We start from the raw sequence: 25748 nt of genomic DNA, 5'->3' as shown, positions 1-25748 counted from the left end.
ATCTAATCCTACCGGGGCATTACTGGCTCATCACTGGCTCATCAAGGACAGTCTGTCTGCACAGATATGGAATGATCTCTCACACACTCAGAGGAATATCAGAAAAAAAAGCAAAACAAAAAACAAAAAAAAAACAAAAAGCAAAGCGCAGAATAGTACATCTTATTATACTCCTCTTAAATAAAAATGAGGGAAAAATAAGAAGTGTATTTGCAGTTGTTTGTGTTTTGCATAAAGAGACTTTGGAAGGATGCGTAAGAAACTAATACCAATGGTGACCTGGGGAGATGGGGGCACAGAAATGGGGTACATGGAACAGAGGTAGGAACAAGAATTTTAAATTTACCTGTTAACTAAAAGTTTACCAAGTTTTAGTTTTGTACTGCCATAGTACAGTAACAAATTATCTCGAAAAAAAAATAAAGAGAAAAGAAAAAGCCTTATCTTCAAGCAGGAGAAGACAATCCAAGATGAAAGCAAGCTCACCCTTCAGGCAACAGGACGTAGGGCAATGGAATCTCAGTAACAGATATGAATTCTCTGAGGGTCAACCACACACAGGCCCCACGACCAGTTCATGACCAATGTCACTTATTCAGATGCCCAAATAGTGTGAAAACCTGAGACAACTCGAGGCTGAGATGCATCAGGGGGAATTGCACTGGCCCAGGAAGGGGTACAGCTCAGGAAAACATCACAATGGATGTCTGTGTCCCACTCTGAAGGAAAAGTATCGAGCACAGAGTTCCCTCAGAGATCTGGGCTGACACAGGTCTTAGGCATTTCCAAAATGATTTGCAAAAAGAAGCAAACAATGAGTGACAAACAATAAGAATCTGTGTCTGGCTCTGGTTTACCTCTGGGCCTGCCTTATATTTCGAGGCTATGTATACTAAGGTTGAGTGCTTCCTGTGTGCCAGGCCTTTCTCCTTTCGTCCTCACAAAAACCCGATAAAGAAGGCAGATAATTATCCCCATTTTCTTTATTTTACAGCTGAGGAACCTGAGGCCCTGACCAGTCACTGTTAGGAAGTGGCAGAGCTGAAATTCAAGCCCCAACCTGGGGCCCCCTTGCCCTCTTAGTCCCTGCGTGTAACACCTTCTCCCTGTAGTTTCAGGCAGAAATACTAAGTTCTAGCCTTTTAGGGCCTCTTGGCCTCTCCAAACACAGCCTATCTCCGTGACCTTGGTCATGCCCTTCTTCCCCTTTCTCTGCCTAGGGAAGTCTTCATCTGGTTCCCCGGCTCCGATATTGCCTTCTCTGTACTCTTCCCTCATCTTCCCCCAGGTCAGATCAAGAATTCCTTCCTGTGCCCATACCGCTGGATCTCTGGGACTTGAGCTGCGATCAGTGAGCCTAGCCTATGCCAGCATTGTGCCAGGCACCTGACACAAGCTAATCTCACTCACTGCCTCACCAGCCTATGGGGGTCACATCAACAGGCCCATCTCACAGGCCTGTCTACACCACAGCCTGAATTTCTTCTGTAGGACTGCGCAGCCTGCAGCAGCATGGAGAGCTGCCTCTGTGTGCGCTGTCCCATGGCACCTGCAGGCTCCTTTAGGACAAGCAGGGGGAGCATCTATTCATCCAGCCACTCCCTACCCTCCTACACTCAGCAGCTGCCAAAGCATCTTGAATAGAGTAGGCACTAATGAGTGGGCTTACATAGTTACAGTGGGGTGCCAAAAGTGTTTCAGTTATAAGTGGTTATTCTAACAGCTATGCATTTTTAATGAAATTTAAAATAGAAGATAAAAATGAGCATTAAAAGAGAATTAGGGAACAGGAGCAAACAGTACTATGAAAATAATTTCTAGAGTAATGCTGATTGAGAAGATGATGTAGATAATAGAACAACTGAGAAGAGAGATCAGAATGAATGAGTGTCTACAAGTATGTGAAGGCCACCTTCCCCTGCTTCTTCTCAGGGAACAGCCCCTGGATCCAGAGGCTGGGGAGGCCCCCATTGCTCAATACATAGTTACCCTGACCTCGGAGTCAACCAATGGACATTGACGTTAAAGGACCCTATTAGACTTTCTCTCGCTGTCAAGAATTTGGACTTGCAATTCATCTCTGGGTATGGCTAGGACTGTCACTCTGTGGACAGACACAGACCTAAACCACAGAAGCTGAGACAGACAAATTTCTTCTTTCTGGTTCCAGTCTCTGGAGGCCTGGTCATAATTCTTGCCCTCAGAGTCTTTGAGTCATCCTGAATCGGTACAATAAGTGTCCCTCTTTTGCTTTACTTAGTGTCTGTCACTTGCAACCAGAGGTTTAGTCAGTGGTTCTCAGTAAGCCTGGCTCTGCTCTCAGAGAGGGTTTGGGGTTGAGTTGTCACAACAATATGGAAAGGAAGATTCCTGACACTTAGTGGGTGAGGGCCATGGAGCTAGACAGTCTCTCCAAAGAACTGTTCTCTGACCCATATAACTTTTAGATGTACCACAAGTTATTCCCACATGTGAAAAACCTGTTGAAATACTTTAGCCTAGAGTTGCAGAAGGGGAGGTGGGTGGGGCATGGGGTAACTGGGTGACGGGCATTAAGGAGGGCACATGATATGAGCACTGGGTATTGTACTGTATGTTGGCAAATTGAATTTAAATAGACTTTTTTTTTTTTTATTTATGATAGTCATACAGAGAGAAAGAGAGAGAGGCAGAGACACAGGCAGAGGGAGAAGCAGGCTCCATGCGCCAGGAGCCTGATGTGGGATTCGATCCCGGGTCTCCAGGATCGCGCCCTGGGCCAAAGACAGGCGCCAAACCGCTGCGCCACCCAGGGATCCCTAAATAGACTATTTTAAAAAATACTTTAGCCTAGAACCTGTTTCTTTGTGTCATCAATACAAAACCATTTTGGCATACCATGAAAACCACTGATTTTTCCAGAGATGAGACAGAAATTAAGGGACATCTGTATTTTATTTTGATCAGAACTTGTCAAAACAATTATGTCCCAAAACATGGTGTCAGAGTCCCCATTATGTTACCCCTCAGTCAGTCTACATTTGTAGTAGTCACAGTCACCAACCCACATTTAAGTGTAAACAACTGAGGATGTCATTCTGCTAGTGAGTGTGTGCTCAAGCTTTTACACTGAGACACACTGCATTATATAATACATTTGTTTCCTTTTGTTTCCCCTTTTATTATAGTTACGGTACCTGATATAATTGCTCTTCTTTAAAATCATATATGTATAGGAAGGTTCTATTATATATTATTATATTGAATTTATATTATATTATATATGAATTTCACTTGAGAGTTAAGGAAGGTTCTATCATATTTGGATTTCACTTGAGAGTAAAGGAAGGTTCTATTATGTTTGGACTTCACTTCAGGAGAGTTAAGGAAGATTCTCTTATATTTGAATTTCACTTGAGGAGAGTTATGGAAGGTTCTATTATGTTTGGATTTCACTTCAGGAGAGTTAAGAAAGGTTCTATTATATTTGAATTTCACTTCAGGAGAGTTAAGGAAGCACCATAAAATACTTGTTAACAAAAGGAGGCACTTGGTCTCCTGTTTTAAACTACTGCCTACCTTGTGTACGTGGAACTCATTACCAACCAAAAGCTTTCGACAACCCTCCTTATTCAAGACTAGTCTTCTAGAACCTTCAGCTTGGCCCACTCTGTCACTATCATTTTCCCCAATAATAATGGATTTTAAAACATGGCAAAACTCCACAGGGCCAACTTTAGGACAGAAACCTTCCTTTCATCAAAGCTGAGGTCTTACAGTAGTGGTGGGACAACATGGCCAGCAGGTCCTCTGGATTCTTCCAAAAAGGCTGGTGACCCTGCAAAGGCCCTCTGAGGTCCTGGATTGAAGTAAGAAGGAACTAGAGGCTATTGGGGAGCTACCAGTTCCTTCTCTTCCTAACAGAGGTAATTCCACAGTTAACTCACCAACCCACCCTGACAGGGAACAGGCTGTGTAATGAATGGTATGAACAGGGCTCAGAGGGAAAGGTGGGCTTCTGTGAGGAACACGCTCAGTCAAACAAGCTCCATGCTCACTGGGGATCTGCCATACATATTTGTTCCTGAGATCTCGTGCATTAAAACTTATCAGGTTGTTTTCTTTGAAGTATGTTCTTTGAACATGGGATTGGTTACATAAATTATGGCCCAGCAATAGTGGGATAGTAGGTGGACATAAGAAATGATGCTGTTAATGAATATTTATCGACAGGGAAGGATTATCACAACATACTGTTAAATGAAAAAGTGTATTACAAAATTGTGTAGTAAGATACCACTGTGTGTGCATGTGTGCACACACATAAACAAATGAAACAAGGACTCATTTCTTCCGTGGGCTGGGATTTGGGGGTACTTTAAATTCTTCTTCCTTTTGCTTGACCATCTTTCCTAATTTCTCTTCCATTGACATATACTGGTTTTGCAATAAAGAAAGGGGCTCTTTTTAATTTTTAGGAATCATATGTTTACTTAGATACCTTGGTGGGCTCAGAGCCACCTGTGGTACTGGTCCTTATTCATCCCCATGAGCACACAGCGCCTTGCCCAGGAGCATCTGCTCCGACGTATGCCACATAGAAGAGGACATGGGAGGAGGAATGAGCCAATGGCTGTCACACATACCTGTCTGTGTGAGCTCTCCCATCTCACACAGTGGGTGATTGGGGTAAAGAGGCAGGGAGTGTAGAGGGCTTTCAAAAGAGGCTCCGGATCCTTTTGACATGTGACTAACGAAAGCTTCCAGTTTAGGGTGATATGGTTTCCTAAGGAGACAACAAGGAGAATGGAGAATTAGATGGAGAATTAGTCGTCATTATGCTCCAGAATAGTCCACAAAGGTTTCAACTTCAGCCAGTAAAATCCAAGGTGCATCCTACCCTGCTCACCCATAAGAACAGGTACTGGGCTCAGTCACTTTGATTTTTTTTTTATATGATTTTATTTTGAGAGAGCACGCGAGTGTGTGCTGGAGCAGCGGAAGGGATGGAGGGGAGGGAGAGAAACAGATTCCTTTTTTTTTTTTTTTTTAAAGATTTTATTTATTTATTCATGAGAGACACAGGGAGAGAGAGAGGCAGAGACACAGGCAGAGGGAGAAGCAGGCTCCATGCAGGGAGCCTGATGTGGAACTCGATCCCAAGTCTCCAGGACCACACCCTGGACTGAAAGCGGCGCTAAACTGCTGAGCCACGGGGGCTTCCCGAGAAGCAGATTCCTGCTGAGCTTGGGGCCCAACATGGGGCTGGATCTCACGACCCTGAGCCCAATCAAGAATCAGATACTTAACCAACTGAGCCACCCAGGTGCTTCAAGTTCAATCACTTTTAAATTCCAGGATCACGTTTGCTCTACCACTAATATTGCATGAGGCCAGGCCAAGTCCCTAACCTCTGCTGAAGCACCCATCACTCCTGGCACTGGGGGAGTCAGCTTTGCCACTCAGATCCCACCACCCAGATCCCGTTTCCTTCCTCAGGAGGCTACTGACTCCCACCAGGTGGTCATGCCCAGGCTGGAAGTCCTCCTTGATTTCTCCTTCCCCTGCTCCTATGCATGCCATCTGCCACCCAATCCTAGATGTGTCCTCCTGGGGCTTCTCTACAGCCACTTCTCTGCAGCCACTCCCTTGGTTCTGGCTCAGGCAGCTTTTGTCTCTATGGCATGGGCTCCTCTTTGGCCTAACTGCAATCTAATCTTGCCTCCTCCACAGCCCAAGATCCAGATCGACTTAACAGCAAGGCCAGTTGGCCCTGCTCCTGTACACTTCCTCTTTCCCACCGGACCCGCGGACCCACGTGGCCTATCAATCTGTTCTGGCCCCACCTCACCTTGAGGCTCAGGGATTCCCACCTTTTCCATTTGAATACTGGGCTCTGGTCACAGGTAACTGACTGCCTTCTGTCCCAACACACCTTGTTCTTTCACACATCCTAGACTTTACACATGCAGCCCCTTCCTCCTAGCAAACCTACCCTCAACCTTCACCCCAGTAATCCTTAACTGACCTCTGGAAAATCTCCTTTGAGAAAAATTAATTGGTTAAGGTAACCAAGATCTCTACAGCTCTCTACCATTCGCTTTGCATTTTGCACATATAGTATCTCATTTCACATGCGGTGGTAATGAAGAGATAAAAAACATTTTTTTTTATAATATCTGACATTACTTATATTTCTGCCACAATACATGGGGTAAATCAAGATTTAATTTATTCTTCTAGTTGCTAATATACAATCTCCCTAAATAATGAAATGACCTATAAATAAATGTACATTTCTCTGAATAATGAGATAACCTAATATACACAGCTTTTCTATGAATAATGAAATGGCCTATGAATGTGTGTACATTCTCCGGCTGAATGAAAGTGAACAGATAAGATGAGTTCCCAGCTAAGCTAAATCAACATGAAGAGAAGCAAGGATAAGTTGTTCTAATGGCAGGCCTCTCCTGTCTGAGAGCCCGGTTAACTTTGGCTGTTAAAACGCTTTTTTTTTTTTTTTTTAAGATTTTTATTTATTCATGAGAGACACACAGAGAGAGGCAGAGACATAGGCAGAGGGAGAAGCAGGCTTCCCATGGGGAGCCCATGTAGGACTCAGGATCACAATCTGAGCCAAAGGCAGATGCTCAACCACTGAGCCACCCAGGTGCCCCAGGTAAAATGCTTTTATTATCTTTCAAAAAAGTAGAAAGCCCATCTTTAAAAAATGTTTTAAAATTAGAGAATGCTAATACTGACACAATATATAGTCTAATCATCCTGGATTGCTGTAGGGCATTGTGTCTTTCCACAAAAACAGAGGATATGTTATTATTCCCAAGGCTAAAACACATAAATATTTGCAAACTGGGAAATAAGATTTCCAGACTGACAATAAGGGCTGACAATTTGAATTAATAGAAACAAAAGCCATCCATCAACAGGATGTGGAAGTATTTGCTGAGCTTATCTCACGTTTTCACAGCATCTGACGGCTTAATGATATGTTAATATCTAACTGTATAGATAGAAACTTGGTTTTGGTCCGGAAAGATGGCGATTGCTGGAAGGAAAACTTCACTTAACAGGAGAGATAGCAAATGGCTGGATCTTTTCTTTTTTTTTTTTTTAAGATTTTATTTATTTATTCATGAGAGACACAGAGACAGGCAGAGACACAGGCAGAGGGAGAAGCAGGCTCCATGCAGGAAGCCTGATGCAGGACTTGATCCCAGGATCCTGGGATCACAACCTGAGCCAAAGGCAGACGCTCAATCACTGAGCTACCCGGGCGTCCCGTGGCTGGATCTTTTTAACAAGAAGAGGACCAGGTAACCTGAGTCCCTGGGCCTGTCCTGGATCTAAATGTCCAGGTCCTGGCTACCCAGTCCACAGCTCCACTCCTCCCTCTGTAGCCAAGAGGGTAGGGTACCTAGCTTGATGGCAGATACTCCAAAACACCTGTAAATGAATTGGACTGGGAAGTACCCCATCCTTAGATGCTTTACGAAAAGTCCAAGCCTCCCATAAGCTATAGCAATGAATATGACAAGTTCCTATACTGGTTTACTAAAATACTCAGATTTCAATGGAAATTATGAGTGAAACTGCTAATTGTGACAGACTCTCTTTGAGTAAACTATAGTTAGGCTCCTCTGAACCCTCTTTCCAGCTAGGCCTCAACCTTTGGACTTCTATGTTCTTTGGACTTATGTCCATTTTGTATCACTCAGTTTTAGCAAAAAGCCTGCTAAGTCGATTTAGCCAGAATCTCCCGCTCTTCCTATCTGATCAAATTCCTCATCTCCCAGGTGGTATCTGCTCACCCTGGCCTGCCTTTGGCCAGAAATTCACCCCTGAAGTCTCCTCTTAGTCCTATTCTGGCCACTGACCTCCACCCTGCTCCCTGGCTATAAATTCCCACAGCCCATGTTGTATTTGGAATTGAGCCCACTTCTACACTGAGATCTCTTTTCCCTTACTGCATTAGTTCCGGAATACAATCTGTTTTTACTGCTACTAACTACTATCTAGCTGTGGTTTTTCTTTAAACGTTGTACACTAAAATCTATTCTCCTCTGGGGCACCTGGGTGGCTCAGTTGGTTAAGTGTCCAACCGTTGATATCAGCTCAGGTCATGATCTCAAGATGGGGAGATGGACCCCATGTTGGGCTGCATGCTCCGTGGGGAATCTGGAGATTCTCTCTCTCCCTCCCCTTCAGCTCCTCCTCCCCCTTTAGCACGTTCTCTCTCTCTCTCTCTCTCTCTCTCTCTCAAATAAATAAATAAATCTTAAAAAAAAAAATCTATTCTCTTCTTGGGAATTGGTTAGGTCCCATTTCTGAGGCCCTAGTGGTTAGCTAGAACCACATAGTATTCACTAATGGAATGGAAGGATGTATCCCACTACTGAGTTTAGGTTTTTAGATCATGGAATGCTCTTTAGCATTCCTTCCCACCAGCCACTAGGTAGACATGGAAGCAATCCAGGTTCAATCATGTAGACATCCCTAGGGCATGATGGGAGCCATGATCTGAAGGAACCTGGGGCCCTAAATGACCAAGCACAGCCACATAATATGACCTGGGTCACTTACCTCAGACCTTCATGCAAGGCAAAGGTAAACTTTGGTATTTGAGGCAATGGATTCTTCAGTCTCTTGGTTACAAAAGGCTAGACTAACTCTAACACAGAAATGATTCTATCTGTCATGATGAATTTTTCTTCAGGAAAAACTCATGTCATTGCAACCTCCCTGGAAATCTGCTTTCCTATTGAAAATCGACAGAACTGGGGCACCTGGGTGGCTCAGCTGGTTAAGTGTCTGCCTTCAGCTCCAGTCATGATCCTGGGGTCCTGGGATTGAGCCCTGAGTTGGGCTCCCTGCTCTGTGGGGAGCCTGCTTCTCCCTCTCCCTCTGCCCCTCCCTCTGCTCCTGCTCCGTCTCTGTCAAATAAATAAATAGAAATCTAAAAAAAAAAAAAAAAAGAAAGAAAGAAAATTGGAAGAATTAAAGGTGCTGCTATCTTAAGGCTTCAAACTATTCATTTCCAGAGTTCTTATTTACATTTTTGTATGCATTGTTTACATCTATGCCACAAAGCTTGAGACAGAACCTCGAGGCTAATCTACACACCCATGAGAAAATGTATTGTGCTTTCGCTATAATCTGAGCAATTACTGAGTCCTGCATAGAACGTTAAGACAGAGAAGAAGCATAGTGCCAGTGATACTGTTATCAGAAAACACAATTTAAAAAAGCTCATGTGGCTGGAAACTGGAATGAGTTCATTCCACAGACTTTTACAATTTATGAAAAAGATTTTATTTTATATTATTAATGAAATGAAATTCTAAACAGATAAGCTCAATATGCTTTTCTCCGTCTTTGGCTTTCTGGACCTCTGTGCATTACCTGAGGTGATTAATTGCCCCTCACCCTTTGTTAAAAACTTCCTCCTTTCTTAGCTCTCCTAACATTGCCACTCCTGTTTGCAAAGTCTCCTCCTGGGATCCTCTCCCTCTCTGGGCTACTTCTTGGCTCCTGTTTGCCAGGACTCTGTTTTCAGCCTTCCCTCGCTCCATAGGCTCTGTGATACCAGTCACACCCACAGTGTCAGCTGCCATCGACACATCAACTCTCAAATGAACCTCTGTCCCCTGGCAGGACAACATGCCAGAGCCCCACACCTACATCCCTATACGACCTTCTAGAAATTATCACTGGAATGTCTGATGACAGCTCATACTTAGCACCGAGACCTGTCCTCCTAACTTCCCTCCCCTTCCTCCCTTTCTCTGCTCTTTCTATTCTGGGCAGGGGCACCAGCACCAGCCAGATACCCAATCAGAAATCTGGCCACCATCCTCTCTGTCTCTGTCTCACCCTCATCCTGTCAGCAAGTCCTACCTTGTGACTTGCTCTCACCTTGTGACTTTCTCTCAGACCCAAGCCTTCTCTCCAACTCCACTGACACTCCCTGAGTTTTGGCCTCTATCCATTTATTCATTCAACAGATATTTGATCATGTTCCTCCCATTTGCCATGCATCCTCTTAGGCCCTTGGCATATAGCAGCATTGAACACTGCCCTCAGAGAGCTCGCATTCTAGCCTGGGGAAGCAGACAACATACAATGAACACCAGAAAGTGTGTGTGGGGCGTGCACCTGGGTGGCTCAGTGGTTGAGCGTCTGCCTTTGGCTCAGGTCATGATCCCAGGATCCTGGGATCGAGTCCCGCATTGGGCTCCCTGCAGGAAGCCTGCTATGCCCTCTGCCTATGTCTCTGTCTCTTTCTCTGTGCCTCTCATGAATAAACAAATAAAACCTTTAAAAAAAAGTGTGTGTGTGCCTGTGCGCACATGCACCCTAGAAGGTAACAGATGCTATGAAGCGTTGGTGTGTTTCTCAAAAAGAAGAGCAGGAAAAGAGGGACCCAGGAGACTTAGATGGAAGAAGTGCATTGTAATTGTAAGTGAAGTGTTCTGAGAAGGTGACATTTAAGCAAGGCTTGAAGGAGGTGGACCTGCTGGCCATTAAGCTGCTGGGGAAGAGCTGTCTGCAGAGAGAACACCGTCAGTGGGAAGGAGGGCTAGGGGCGGTGTGGCTGAGGTGGAGTGAGTGAGGATGAGGAGAGCCCCAGGGCAGGGCAAGGGGAAGGGAGAGAGTACAGGAAGTCCTGTAGGTCATTTTAAGGACCTGGGTGGGACTCTGCGGGGCAATCTCTCTTCTGGATCACTATGGCCATAGGAACGCAAACATCGCAGCCAGCCTCTGATCCGTCCTTGGCATCATGGCAGCCAGATATCTTGATAATTCCATCCCTCCCCTTCCCAGCTCCTTCGCTGCCTTGATGCCTGCCACTCTCCTTAGCTGGGCGTTCATAGCATCAGATGACCTAGGCCCTCCCCACCCTTCCACCTCTCCGCTCCCTGCTCCAGCCTATGGGCCAAGCTGTCCACCTCCACAAACCTTTGCCCAGGTAGGTTTCACTGCCCCAGGTACCATTTATCACCAGCTGTTGCCTGATGTGCTCCCGAACACCCTCTAGGTCCCTTGGTCGTAGTGGCCTTCCTGGACCTGCCATCCCACCTCTCCAGTCCCCCCCAAGCCCAGGCAGGCTGCCCTCTTGTGGTTCATGCCCCAAATATGGTTCTCAAACTGCTTCTACCTCTACTTTTTCTAATTCTTCCACTGCTTCTCTAATACTGCGGCTGCCACGGTGGGTGCTGGCCACCAGATTGCCTCTCAGGCGGGACTGGGCCCCCTGGAGGCAGGAGCAGCCTTTCTTCTATGAGTCTTTAGAAGCCCTTCCTCCCCCTTCCCTGTCCAGTCCAGCCACATACTGGTCTTATTCCAGCATCAGGCTCTTTGCACTTGCTGTTCCCTCTGTCTGGAACCCTCTTCCCTCAGATATGCATGGGGCTGGCGCCTTCACTTTATCGAGGTGCCTGTTCACATGCCACCTCTCTGTATGTGGGCCAGCCACGTCACAATACCCGACACATAGTAAGTGTTTAAAAACACAATGTACTGAATAAATACTGATTGAAGCAAATCTTTTTCTCTTCCTTGGATGTAGAAAAGAGTATCTAGTTCGTATTCATGAATGCAAGCAAAAAAGGCATTTAATACACATGGCATAACTATGGCTAATAACCCTACGGCTGGCCAAATGCTGTCCCATGAGAGTTAAAACAGCACCTTTGCCACAAGGCACACGGCCTTCAGGAAGAGGCAGCTTCCGCTACAAAGACTGGGGAGAGCCACGGAATGGGTCACGGTGACGGGAAGCATTGGGGCCACCAACGTGCCGGGGTGTCAGCTCCTCCATACACAGCTCACTGCGACCCTGCCTGCTGGCCCAGCTACGCCCTCTCACTAGACCAGACGAGAGGCCACTCTCCAGGACCCACCGCCCTTACGAGGCTGTAAAAATGGATGATTCCCGAACCTGAATCAGTACCTGGGAAGGCAGCAGGCATGGCTGGTGTCCCAGACCCCACAGTCCCAGGGGATTCCGAAGCCCGAGGGTGGGGGGGCTCCACATCATCGGGAGTCCTGCTCACTCTCACTCTAAGTGTGCATTTATGACAGGTCCACTTCATTTTTTTAAGCATGGAATTAATTAAATGTCAGCAATTAATTAAACATGCATACTTCTCCCTCCTTCCACCAAGGACTTAAAGCAGCTCCTGAAGACACAGAATGTTCAATAAAACAGAAGTAGGTCGGAAGATTAAGGGAAAACGGGGGCAGGGGCAGCAGAGCAGCTGGTCCCCAGGAGCTGCACCTCTCAACTGGGAGCTCCAAAAACGGCCCCATCGCAGGATCCTGCCATGGCTGTAATGGATGAGGGGCCCTGGGACCGGGCCTGGCCTCCTGACCACGACCACTCAAAGTGGGAAAGAGCCTAGGCCCAGAGAGCCTGCAAGCCACTGTAGTAAATGGAACACCAACGCTTGTCAACCCCTCAGTACGACCAGATCAGTGCATTAGTGCAGCCCCTTAGTTAGAATTCACAAGGTTGTGCTAAGGGATGGACCACTGTCCCCACAGCCCAGGACAAAGTACTGAGGGCCACAAAGCTAAAGTGATTGGCCTTCTACCAAAAGGGTTTCTAAGGCTTCAGAGAGTTCCATGGCAGAGGCTAAAATCTATCATGAGGCACTTGATCAGCAATAGGACTTGTGATTCTCACTAAGGTCCTAAATTCACTCTGCAACCAACCTAGTGTGACAACTGTTTTATGCCAGGCTCAGGCTGGACACCAGTGATAAAGGAGAGAGATCCAATGCCTTTAAGGAGCCAGTGGTGTGGGAAGGGCACAATCATGCTGGAAGATAAGCTGCAAAGCATGCAGGTACATGCGCGGGCGGGGGGGGGGGGGGGGAGTCTGCATGTTGGCAGGCAGCCATGCCCAATGGGCACCTTCTCTAGCTAAACAGTGAGGGTAACCTCCAGAGCCTGGAGGTGCTCAGGGACCTGAGTAACAGCTGACTGGTCTGGGGATGGACCCCTGGTCTGGGCCAAACCACTGAAAAATTCTCATGTCTGGGAATATAGAGCCCAGCTAGAGAAAGGGGAGCAGAAGACATGTTGCCAGGGCTGATGCATGGTATTGTCAGAGTCCTTGAGGCTGCCCTGAGGCTGGCGAACTGAGAGGCCTCCTGGCCTATCTATTCCTCAGCAGTTCAGACGGCAGATATCCACAGACTGTGCCAGTGGAGCAAAGCCACTTCTCTGAGCTGCCCTCCTTGCACCCCATGTTCTCCTGCCATCCTAGATCACTCTAGACCATCCTCTGATCCAGAAACCAAAGGGCTGATACCCAGCCCAGCAAGAGGCCTCTCTCCTTCCCCTAATTCAAAGGCCAGTTTAGGTCCGGTCATTCAATATTTTGTTCGGAGAGCCTTCCTGTACATCGCCCTTTGCAGTTTGAGTGGGGCAGTGACAATGCCCGATACAACGAGAGTACCCATCCTCACACATCAGGAGAGGTTGCCCAGAAGGGGCAGCATTTCAGGGGAGCCTCTGAGGAGCTGTAGGAGTGGGTTTAGAGAGCTAAACAGCAGGGGCAAAGGTCTGAGGGGTGGGGAGCCAACAAGAGTGGGTACGGCAGCGGGGAGAAGGTTTCAGAAGGTTGGTACAGAAGGCTAGAGACCTTGACCCAGGGGCTTTTCCAACCTGTGGGACACTGGGACATTCACCTATGCTTGCTAAACACAGAAAAAGACATAAGCACCCAGGCTGCAGGCTTCGTGACCTCCAGCAGGAAAGGAGAAAGTGCATGATAGGCTATAGTCACACACTATTTCATGATGTGTTTACATCCAATGGTTCACTTCCTTTTCCCCATAATCCTGGACAGTGAGAAGCCTGGAGACCCAAAAAGTTACCCTGAAACTCCCTCCCTGGGGTTCACACCACCATCCACTAGAAGGAAGAGGCCTGGTCCCCCAGACTGGGCCTGCCCAGGGCAGACTGGCACCCGGAAGCATTCCATCCACATGACATCTTCCTCCGTGAGCACTTCCCTCCGTCTCCTTCGCTCCTTCAGTCAATTCTGCGAGGGCTGTTACGTGCACCCAGACACGTCGTGGAGGCCTCGCCCGTCATTTCAGGGCTAATTCGGCCTCTCATTTTAGAGCTGTGCCTTACCCATATGCACAATTTCCAGTCTCTGTTGAATTCTTTTGCATCCTAAGGGCTCTCAACCAAGAACGTGCTATCCCTATTCCCATGAAAAATTAAAAGGCTGAAGTAAGTCTTACATGTACATGGCTCTACAGCTGGTGGGACATGTTCTCCTCTATCATTTCACTTACTCGTGACCCAACACAGTCAGCAACCGCATCCCCACTGCAGAGATGGGAGGGCGAGACTCGAAGACTACGGGACTCACCTGCTGCCCCAAACCACACAGCTGAGCCAGGGCCTGAGCACATTGGGCCCAGTGTTCACTGCACTAGGTCCCTGCTCCTTCTCAAACTGCAGAACACAGGAGGGAAGAGCAGGCCCCACACTGGCCTGGACCCAAGTCTCGGTTTGTCTGCTGTGCGGCCTTACACGGCTGTCCTCGCTTCTCTGGGCCTCCTTCTTCTCAACTGTGAAATGGTAATTAACACGCAGGATTGTGCTGAAGATCAGGCTTCTGGCAAACAGGACTCGCTTGTTGAGCTTACTCCCCCTGCCTGTCATTCTCCAGCCAGCGTTTTGACTGGGACAGAGAGAACCGACGCTTGGAAACGACTCTTAGAAAAAGTGCAATTTACCTGTTGGCCACCAGAGTGCAGTCGATTTCTGGTCGCTTCGTTTTGGGAATGACATACAGTGGGTATCTGTCCCCGTGTCGAATGAACACATGCACTGAGATCAGCTTAAAATGATGGGGGGCGTGACCTGTGGGAGAGGAGTAACATGGCCTGGTTATCACTCGGGAGGTGAGCAGCCTTTCCACTTCACAGAAGTGGGGAGGGATGAGCCCAGCAGCAAGGTGCTGTGCTGCAGGCAGCGGGGTGGCCACAAGGCAGGTGGAGGAGAGAGACAGGACTGGTTATGTCTGGTTAGGTCTCTGACACCCCAGAGGTGACAGGGAGGCTCTGGGGGTGTGGCTGGGTGCTGGAGGCCAGAGTGGCCTCACTCACAATCCACAGTCTAGCGAGTGGCCTGGAGAAATGCTAGAAACAATGACTTCTACTTCAAAGCTCCATGAAACGGGATCTGGCTCCCTCAACTCTTAACCTCAGGGTTGGGAGTTCAAGCCCCACATTGGGTGTGGAGCCTCCTTAAAAAGATCAACAAAATAAATAAAGCTCTATGAAACAAATCAGGGCAAACACTGATAAAAATATTCAGTATCATTTTGATCCATGTTCAAAAAAAGCAACACTCAACACAAAAATCGTATCTTCCTACACCTTTACTGCAGGATACCAACAGAGCATCCAGCATCCTGTGGACATCGTAAGCCCCGAAGAGAGTTTATTGGAAAGGCGGGGGAGGGGGGGTAGTTGGGGATGCTGCCCTAGAGCCCATCAATCCTACCTTTCCATCTCTGGTATCCCATTGAAAACCATAATGGCAAACATGTGCACAGGGCTTCTCGTGAGCCACGTGTTTGAAGCATTTACTTAAGACTCCGGGCAGCCCTGTGAGCAGAGACTGCTCATTACCCCCATTTCACAGATGAGGAAGCTAAGACTTGGGAACTCATTCAAGGGCACGGCTTAGTGGCAACTGCAGGATTTGAGCCATCAGGTTCCTTCCTACCATGCTGCGCTGCTTGAAGATCTACTCGTTCCCATAGGGGTGTCCATCCTGGTACCAAGTTGGGCAGGGCAGGCAGGCCTACCTTCCATGCTGCGCTCAGCCACACTGGGAATGTTGCAGTACAAAAGAGCTTCGTAAATGGGGTCCATCACGGGGGGCTCGGTCACTGGGTCAGGCATGATTCTCTTTCGACTCTTGCTACTCACTCCATTCTTAGCTGTGGACACTGGGGTCAGGTGGACTGCAAGGAAAGCAAGGCAGATCATGACAGGTGCAGCGTGGGGGACCCCAGGCCAGCAGGAGGGGCCCAGAGCGTGGCTGGATTTGCACTGAGTAACCCTTCTCTCCCTTAGCATTAGGGTGGACTTCAGTCCAGCAAGCGGTCAGCTTCTTATCAAGCACTGTTTCCTAAGCCCCTACTGGGCCCTGCCTCTTTCTCAACGCCATTACCTTCTCCTGACTGATAATTAGCTGTGCCACAGCAGGTGGGCCACCCCAGAGAAAAGGGCCTGCCTCGCTCGGTGGTAGAGGAAGAACTTCATGCAACCTGGTTACCTCATTCCTAGCACCCTCTGAATTCTAGTAAATACTAGAGAGGAAAGCCAGCACCTCTTGGGTGCCTCTGAAGTGCTAGATGTGCTAACAGATGTCATTTGATATCATCTGTTTTGCACCCTGGGGTCCCCAAGAGTCCAAACACAGGTATCACTCATTAATCCTCACAAGACCACTTTACAAAGAAGAGAGCCTAGTGTCAAGGGAGGAGATTGAGGCAGTCACCCAAGGCGGATGTGGCGGGTGGAACCCCATCTCAAGCTCACTCCTCTGCCTCTACTGGTTCTCCCCACCAGTCTTCTGGATGTCATGCGTGGGCCCCGCCGTCTATCTGTCTGTCCATCTAGCACCCTTCTTTCTGTTGGTGAACTGCTCTTTCCCCTCCTCATGTGGTTCTGGTTGAACCGTCAATCACAGGGTCCCTGCCCCTGGCTGGAGATGGACCTCTGACTGAGTCAATGAGGATAGTTATGGGGCAACTAGTCTCCTTCTCCTTGAGAGGCGCTGTGCACGCACTAGAAAAGGCTCTCTTTTGTATGCTGAGCTCTAAGAACGGAAACCTGGGGCTGCCCCAGCTACATGTTCCTCCTCAGACAGCCTCTGCCTGCAGAGGAAGAAAATGATGCCGAGTAGAAACAAGGCAGAAAAACAAATGCAGAGACCTAATCAGAGAGAGAGAGAGAGAGAGACCTGAGGACATCCATTCTTGGAGACCCTGGGTTCAGATGTGGCTGAAGCCAGAACCTCTCTTAAAAGTCCCAATTACATACATCATATATAACCCTTCTTGTTTAAGCTAGTTTGAGTTGGGTTTCAGTTACTTTCAACCAAATGAATCCTGATGAACAGACTTTTATCAATTACTTAGAAGCAGAGGTAAGTCCATCTTCTGGGTCAATGGTCCATATATGGGGCACCTCTTTGCAGCACAACAGATTTTCTGGAACTCTCTACAAAATGATAGTTTTATTTTTAGCATCCACCAACTGAGGAAACACACAGAAATAGCTGTGCCCATGCATCATTTAATTTCTAAAAGGTTTATCAATCACCAGAATACACATACATACATTTGAACAATAGCTAAAATAGGGCCCAACCACCAGTCTAAATCCATTTAAATTCCCTTATTTCTTTTATTTTTTATTTATTTTTAAAAAAGATTTTATTTATTTATTCATAGAGATGCAGAGAGAGAGAGAGAGAGAGAGAGAGAGAGAAGCAGAGACACAGGCAGAGGGAGAAGCAGGCTCCATGCAGAGAGCTTGACGTGCGACTCCATCCAGGGTCTCCAGGATCACGCCCTGGGCTGCAGGCGGCGCTAAACCACTGCGCCACTGGGGCTGCCCTCCCTTATTTCTTTTATAGGTTCCTCTAAATAAATACTTAAGGTTTTCCTTTGGCAAACAGATGTTATAAATAAAGTTAAAAGACAATCCACTGAAAGGAAAATATTTGCAACATAAGTAACAAATTATTAAAGCCAAAATGCATATGAGCTTCTACAACTAAAAAATCAGTAGGGGGTATATGAGCAGATTAATTACAGAAAAACAAACACCAATGGCAATGAATGTATGAAAAGATGTTCAACGTTATTCATACTTAAATACAAAATAAAACAATAGCATCTGATCCCTCCCCATCAGACTAGAATCTCATGTTTTAATAATAATAATAGCAGTAGCAGTACTGGCAAGGCTGTAAAAACTCACTTCCACACACTGGAGGTGAGAGTGGAAACAGGAACCTTTTGGCAGTATTTGGCAGTATCCACCAAAATGTTATATGTGCTTTATCCCCAATCCTGTTATCCTACCTCTTGGAATTTAAATCAATCCCAATCACAAAGATGTATGGCCAAGGAGACTGGCCACAGCGTTATTTGTAATAACAGAAAAGGAAAATGGACTAAGTATCCATCATTAACTAACAGAATGTTACATCCATATTGGGGAATATTCTGCCAAAGTTAAAAAGGATGTGAAAGAGGGATCCCTGGGTGGCTCAGTAGTGGGGCGTCTGCCTTCAGCCCAGGGTGTGATCCTGGAGTCCCAGGATCGAGTCCCACAACGGGCTCCCTGCGTGGAGCCTGCTCCTCCCTCTGCCTGTGTCTCTGCCTCTCTCTCTCTCTGTATCTCTCATGAATAAATAAAATCTTAAAAAAAAAGATGTAAAAGAATCAAAGATAAATGAAATGAACAAACCAAGTTACTGGCTAAGAAAAAAACTATAAACGTACTAACATACAGGCATTTATTATGTAAATGCATAGAAATGTCTACAGGGACATTCACTACAACGCAGCAGTGGTTTCCTCTGGGGAATGGGTGGAATGGGGTATGAAGTAGTATTTTTATTTGTTTTCCCATAAATGTCTACATTGTTTTACAGATCTACATACATACACGTTTACAGTAAGCATGTTACATACTTTCTCTATGTACAGACATGGATGTATCTTTCTATAATGTACACTTTAAAAAAGATAAAAGATAAAAAGATACACTTTTTTATTAGCATATTTTCATTCATTACTTTTATTATTTGTTTTACAACAACAATCACAGAGCTATAAAATTGGTCGGAACTTCACCAATTCAAAATTAGTCCTTTGATCGGTCCTACAGCCACTTTCTTCCCAGCAGCTGGAAGGAGCCAGAATTGCTAACACCATAAGCTCAGGTGTCTATAGAGGTAATTTACCACTGGGGGATTCATGCCAGAGCAAGGGAAGGAGAAAAGTATATGTCTGAAGGCAGCATCTTAATGACCCAGCAATTCTGGCACGTGGCAACCCCCAGTCCTTAACTCTGCTCTTTTATGAAATGGTGCCGGATTCCAGCCCCTTGGCCATGCCTGCGGGCACCCTTCATTTGAGTCTGGGCCAGGCACAGGTGAAGCTAAGGACACATGATCGTATGAGTGACACAGGGACATAAGGGTATAGGTCTCTAGACATCCCATAGTCCCCACAGTTGGCTAGTTTATCTGTAAGCACACTGGGTAAGGTCTGTGGAGGCTACCACTTGGGAACTGCTATAGACTGAATACTTGTGTCCCCTTAAAATTCACATGTTGAAACTCCAACCCCCAATGTGAGGTGAGGCCTTTGGAAGATGAGGTGAGGTCTTTGGAAGATGGAGGTCAAGTGGGATGAGCATCCTTATAAATGAGACCGCAAAGAGTAACTACCTCCCTGACCCTCTGCCATCTGAGATTACAGAGAAAAGACGGGTCTTCACAGACACCGAATCTGCTCGTGCTTTGATCTTGGACTTCCCAATCTCCAGGAATGAAAAAAATAAATTTCTGTGGTTTACAAGCTACCTCATTTAAGGTATTTTTATTAAGTGGCTCAATGGAGTAAGAAGGAATCCATGGTAGTTGGGCCCAAATGACCCATTCATGCCCCAAGGAAGCAGTGGTTTGAAACTCAGATAAAAACTGGGTGATGAAAAAAAAAAAACAAAAAACTGGGTGATGATTAGAGGCCTTCTGTCCAGAAAGATTTTATCTGCTGCTTCCTTCGGCATCTGGGCCTGTCTGCCTCACCCACTAGCTATTGAGATCACCCTGTGCTGTTTGCACCCTCCTAATCACCAGAACGCAGGGCCCGCCCATGTGAGGCCCTTTGATGGGTCCTCCAAACACCAGACATTCGGGGGAGGTTCTGATACAAGAGGCTGGGGAGTGAGACGTCTCCCCCAGACCCACTCTTCTACATCCTCACCCCCAACTTGGTCCTCATTGTCCCTGAACGGCTTGGAGCCGCCCCCACTGCCCAACATTCCTCCCTTTGTATCTAAGTACCCTCATCTCACCATTGTTCTCTAAATCTGGCCAACTCCATGATAATCCTGGGGTCACCCCTTCCAGGAAGCCCACCCTAGCATCCCTCTTCTATTGTCCTGCCCCTGGTTCTTGCTGCCATCTTAGCTCACAACACAGTAGCCATAAACAGGGGTGTCCACAGTTTCTCAACTGGCCACGCTAAACATCTGGAGGCTCAGGGCTATGTATTTTTCATCTTTATATTCCCCCTCTGACCAACCCAGGGCAGGCCCCCCATAAATGCTTGTTGAACTGGAGGCTTACTCTGAGCCAAGTGCTGCACTCCAAGACAGAAAACAAATATCCACCTGCACACCTGGCCTTCCTCCTAGCTCTAGCTGTAAGAACCTCCTGTATGTAAGCCCTTTACAGGTGCCTCAAATCTGACTCCCATCCCTGGGTCAGATCACCACCCCTCCCTTTGTTCTGCAGAGTGGCACTTCCCCCCAGGCCAACTGCCTGGCTTGGTGGGGGGCTGTTGTGCTGCTCCTCCAGGATCCCGTCCTTGCATACTGACTGGTCTAGGGACAGGGGCCCAAGTCTAGCCACCTGTGCCAACGAGGGCTCTTTCCACGAAAGAAAGGCTTCCCCATGTAGAAGCAACTTTATAGGAAGTCAGGTGGCCTCCTGCAATCCCTACCCAAGGCTGTAGGCTATCTCTTACTGTCCCTGTGCCTCTGAAGTTTAGTTGTTGTCAGCTCTTCCTCTTATTACACGGACACCCTGGCAGATCCAAATCAGGTGTCAGGGATCCACAAGTGTCCTGGTGAAGACAAGCACAATGGGGCTAAAGTGTCGACTCACCTCTCCATCACTGGCTCAGCTGCCCGAGTCACACCACTGACCACATCAGCAAAGAACCTCATGGGGTCAAAGGCATGGCTCCACCATCTGCTTTTTACCTTCCTAGCTCCAGGGCCTGCCTCACCATCAGTCCTAGGCTGGTCATCTCCCTAGCAGACTGTAGTCACCTCTTCCTTGGAACTTCTCATTTCCAGGACCACTAAAGCCTGTCCTCAGTCACCTCTGTTACCAGGCTACCCATGGTTCTGAATGCAGGCAGGTGGTATGGGGCTGGGGGCTACTGAGTCACAAGCCTGGGTTCAAGTCCTGACTTTGTTACTTCCTAGGTGCATGACGTTGGGCAAATATTCCTGCCTCACTAGGCTTTATTCCCTTTACCTGTAAAATGAAGATTACGGCATCTCTACCAGAGTGGTGGCATGGATGACTTGAGGTGTCACTTGTGGAACACTGTATAGTGCCTGCAGCATGGTAAGGGATAAAGAAGTGCTATTTGCACATCTGTCCCCTTGATGTGATTATTCCGGCCACTTCCAGGCTCTTAAAAGGTGCTGCCTTCAACTCGGGATCTGGAAGGGATGCTGACCCTCTGTGTCCACACCTTTCACAGAAGCATAATGAACCAGTCTCCCTTTGCCTCTCGACCACCCAATTTTAGCAGCTTTTCTGACTCCTTTAAATACATGCAGCTTATCCAAGATAGCATCTTCCTTTTTTTTTTTTTTTAAGTAAGATCTACACCCAATGTGGGGCTTGAACTAATGAACCTGAGATCAAGAGTCACACACCCTACTGACTGAACCAGCCAGATGCCCCCAAGATGTTACCTTCTTCTTCTTTTTTAATAAAGATTTTACTTATGTATTCATGAGAGAGACAGAGACACAGGCAGAGGGAGAAGCAGGCTCCCAATGGAGAGCCCAATGTGGGAATTGATCCTAGGACCCTGGGATCAGGACCTGAGCCAAAGGCAGATGCTCAGCTACTGAGCATTACCTTCTTATAAGCTAAACTACCCCTGATTCTACTATCCCCCAGTAATCCAAAGGTTCCTGAATTCTGTTTCCTTCACAGGCCTGCCAAAGAATAATGATTTGCTCTATAGGCAATTCCCACAATTCCCTCAGTGCTGCTCAATCCATCAAGCTGTCTTAAAGATCCATTGTGCCTCTACCCTGCATTGAAAATAAAAATGTCTGTGTGTCATTCTCAAATATAAACCAGAATCACAACTGGAGACCAATTCTGTTATTTGCCTTGGACCATTTATTTTATTATTTTTAAAAGATTTTATTTATTTGAGAGAGAAAGAGTGAGTGAGAGCGAGAGAGAGCACACGGACAGGCGGAGGGGGAGAGGGAAGCAGGCTCCCAGATGTGGGGACTCAATCCTGGGGCCCCAGGATCATAACCTGAGCCCCCCTGACCATTTGCTTTTAATAAAAGGCAGCAGAAATCATGCTTGAGGGTGCAAGGTGAAAATCAAGCCCACATTTGCAAACTTTGAGAGACTTGGTTTTATGTGGACAAGATGGATCAAACAGCTGAATCTATCCTTTTTGACCTATCCACTTGGGGCCACAATACAAACCAACCTTTCCTGTTCTCTTCATTCTTAACTATTCTTCATTCCTCATGCTTGTTACATCATGGTGAACTACTGTTAAGAACCTAATAAGTGCTTTTGGTGCCAGTGATAAGCCTGGTCCCATTTAGGGAGCCAGTAAACCACAGGAGGTCTGGCTCACGAGGTTAGGACTCAACATATCCCATTAGGCTGGAGGTTTTGCTCTAAGCTGTTCTCAAGCTCTTATCTCCTACTTGTCTGTCCCTCCCTCCGATGTCAGCCACAGAGTCCTAAGTCCACGGACTGCCAGAGCACAAAGACAGGGTTCCCACGGTGGCCTGAGCTGGAGCCCAGCTGTGGCCTCCCAGGCAGGACAGGAAATCTCAATGTCCCCTGGGGCAGCTGATAACTGGCCTGGCTCAAACAGGGTCCTTTTGGATGAGATGACAGAAACTAGAAATCAGAGAGCCATCCAAGGACAAGCCCCCAGAAAGAACTGTGACAAGAACCTCAGCTACCCTTAACCATCTCATAGCCTGGCTCCCCCATCTCAACTTTGAGAATATGATCAAAGTTACTGCTTCTCAACCCTGAAAAAGGACTGCACACACAAGCTTCTGCGCTTGAATTCTGAGGGTTCACAGGACCCCTGAAACCACAAGACGATGCTGATATCTGTTGGACTGAGGCTAACAACCCAGTATGCCTGGAAATAGGTTTCTGATTTCGACACCCTTGATAGAGGAGATTTTTCTTTATTCAAAATGGAGAGGGAGCTTTACAACTCACATAAACATGTGTTCATCCTAAAATAGCCTTTCAACAGTAAGGTATAAAAAGAAGTGAAAATCATCCATAATCTTATCACCCAGAACAACCCCAGTCTACATTTTACTGCCTATGTGTGGCTGGATGTCCTGCCAGAGGTGAAATCTGTGCTTCTGTCCACGCTCTGAGGATTGTTTCCTCTCCCCTCAAGAGGAACAAGTACGTTTTCTGTTTCTCAAAGGTCTACCTTTTGAGGGCACTAAAGCTCACGAAGGCCACCAAACCAACTGCCCAGGAAGATGGCTGGTCATCTGCCTTCTGTGGAAAGGGTCACAAGGAAGAGATGGTCAGGAGTGAGGGAGCACTTTGGGGAAGCCCCCGACTGAGAGACAATGCTGAGGTTGGGGCCTGGGCCCCTTAGGTACCTGGACTGACCGGCCAGCCCACCCTCTGGTGGATACCTGGGGCCAGGCTGGGTTCCAGGTTCCCCAAGAGGCAGACGCCTGGGCAGTCTAGGGTCTAGCCTCTCAGATGACACAGGAAAGAAAGGGAGGGAGATAGGGAGAGGCTCAGCGTGATACCACAGCCCGAGCCAGAGACGTGAGAGAAGGACCATGCATCATGGCTGACTCCCTGTCCCTCCCACCCACGGGCAGCCTGGCTCTGCTGGGCCGGTGAGGCACTGGGTGCCAACAGTGAGACAGTCGCAGAGCTCTCCCTGGGTGTAGCCTGACTTCACTCCAGATTCAGATTCAGATTCTCCCCTCAAGACCTCATTCCTGATAAGTTTCAGAACAGCCAGGCCACCCTTCCTCCAGGGCAGAGCTGCCATCAAGACCATGGGGTTCCACCTCTGGTTACCACTGACCTCAAGTCAAGGTGGACTTTCTCATTTTTGTTGTTGTTGTTGTGTTCTTTTAATGTCATCACCTTGGAGCAAACTCCACCTGGGCCAACTCCCACCATGTTCTTGGCTCCCCTCCATTCTGCAGCTACTCCAACGTAAACATCTGCAGCCTTCTCTCCTATTTTGTCCCTGTCCTCACATAGGCTTGGCATATGCAGATACTCTGAGTTCACTGGCTACTTCTACTAATATTTTCTTGTTTTACTAGCTAGCCCTGATAGTCTTCTCTTCTCTAAAACAGGAGACTCCCTTCTTGCCAATCCTGTTGAGTTCACACACACACACACACACACACACACACTCCCATATAAGATACCACATGTAGTTACCATATTATGGACAACCTTGTATGAGAATACAGAAAGGTCTGTGTAATCACGGCATAATGGCTACAGGAGTATTTAATGTTGGACACTTTGGCGGCCTCTCCCCCCACCCCGCCCCGTTTGCCTAGTGTGAGCTATGCTGCAATAAACATCTTTGAACACATATTTCTATCTTCTCATCTAATTACCTTTAGGAGAAATTCTCTAAGATCAGAAACTGCGGAGAGGAGGGTGGGGAGAGAGAGAGAGAGGAAGGGGAAAGAGAGAGATAGGAGAGAAACAATGTGCCACCACACCCCCAGAAGAATCCTGGAAATGACCCCCACACATAAATGCATCCATTTTTAGCTCATGGAAGGGCCTGCTATGTGATACTCTCTCCCCTCCCCCATGTAACTACAAAAACTGAAGACACATGATGAAAGCTGATTAGTCACACTTAATTTTGACACCTACAGAATTTTTTCAACCACAGACATTTAACTCTGTGTGGTAGCTGGGCACGAAGCATTCAGAGAGAAAGCAAAATTAAAACTCTCAGAGATCAAACAGAAAATAAATCTCCAAGAAAAGGACTGAAATTAAAAAAAAAAAAAACAAACGTAAAACTTCATAGTGATAATAATGAGATTAGGCTATTATACATAGAACTTCCGAGGTTAAAAACACAAGCCTTCATGTTTAATTCCTCATTCTTTCTGACTCCAATTCACCAAAATAAAATCCCAGGAGGAACCTTATTGTGACTTTTAAAATTGAGTATATGGGGGCACCTGGGGGGTTTAGTCGGTTGGGCATCCTACTCTTGGTTTCAGCTCAGGTTGTGATCTCAGGGTCCTGAGATGGAGCCCCCCCCACCATGGTGTTGGGCTCAGAGGGGAGTCTGCTTGTGATTCTCTCTCTCTCTCTGCCTTCCCCCAAGTGTGGTCTCTCTATCTCTAAAATAAACAGATCTTTAAAAATAAATAAATAAAATAGAGTACATACTACCTAAGACCCTTGGCATTCTAAGGGTTGCATCCCCAAACCTTTTCCATGAAAATGTTAAAATCTTCATGAATCCCCAATTCACACACACAATTGGGGCACATGATTTTCTCCATACCATACACATGGGATGAAGAGCAGAGCGTGACAAAGCCTCGTGGCCGGCTCGCTCCCAGCTATTATTATCCAAGTCTGTGCCTCAGCAAAATCCCTGCCATCATCTATCTCTACCAGGGTGCAGG

General features: G+C 47.0%; 1 protein-coding gene across 12 annotated transcripts in view; it reads right to left on the bottom strand.

Annotated features, from left to right (window-relative positions):
• The window catches only part of PXYLP1 (2-phosphoxylose phosphatase 1), a 72432-nt gene that overhangs the window by 2834 nt on the left and 43850 nt on the right, over positions 1–25748 (bottom strand). For all 12 annotated transcript variants that reach the window (XM_041734149.1, XM_041734158.1, XM_041734154.1 and 9 more), the window contains 3 exons: positions 15842–16000; positions 14763–14889; positions 4626–4765 (listed from right to left, as the gene is read on the bottom strand). In XM_041734149.1, the coding sequence (XP_041590083.1) occupies positions 4626–4765; positions 14763–14889; positions 15842–16000 (426 nt within the window). The remainder of the gene's footprint in view (positions 1–4625; positions 4766–14762; positions 14890–15841; positions 16001–25748) is intronic.

The sequence above is a fragment of the Vulpes lagopus genome, chromosome 19 (genome assembly GCF_018345385.1).
Source record: "Vulpes lagopus strain Blue_001 chromosome 19, ASM1834538v1, whole genome shotgun sequence".
Lineage (NCBI taxonomy): Eukaryota > Metazoa > Chordata > Mammalia > Carnivora > Canidae > Vulpes > Vulpes lagopus.
Note: the sequence above shows the minus strand (reverse complement) of the source record. Positions and strands in the feature narration are given on the sequence as shown.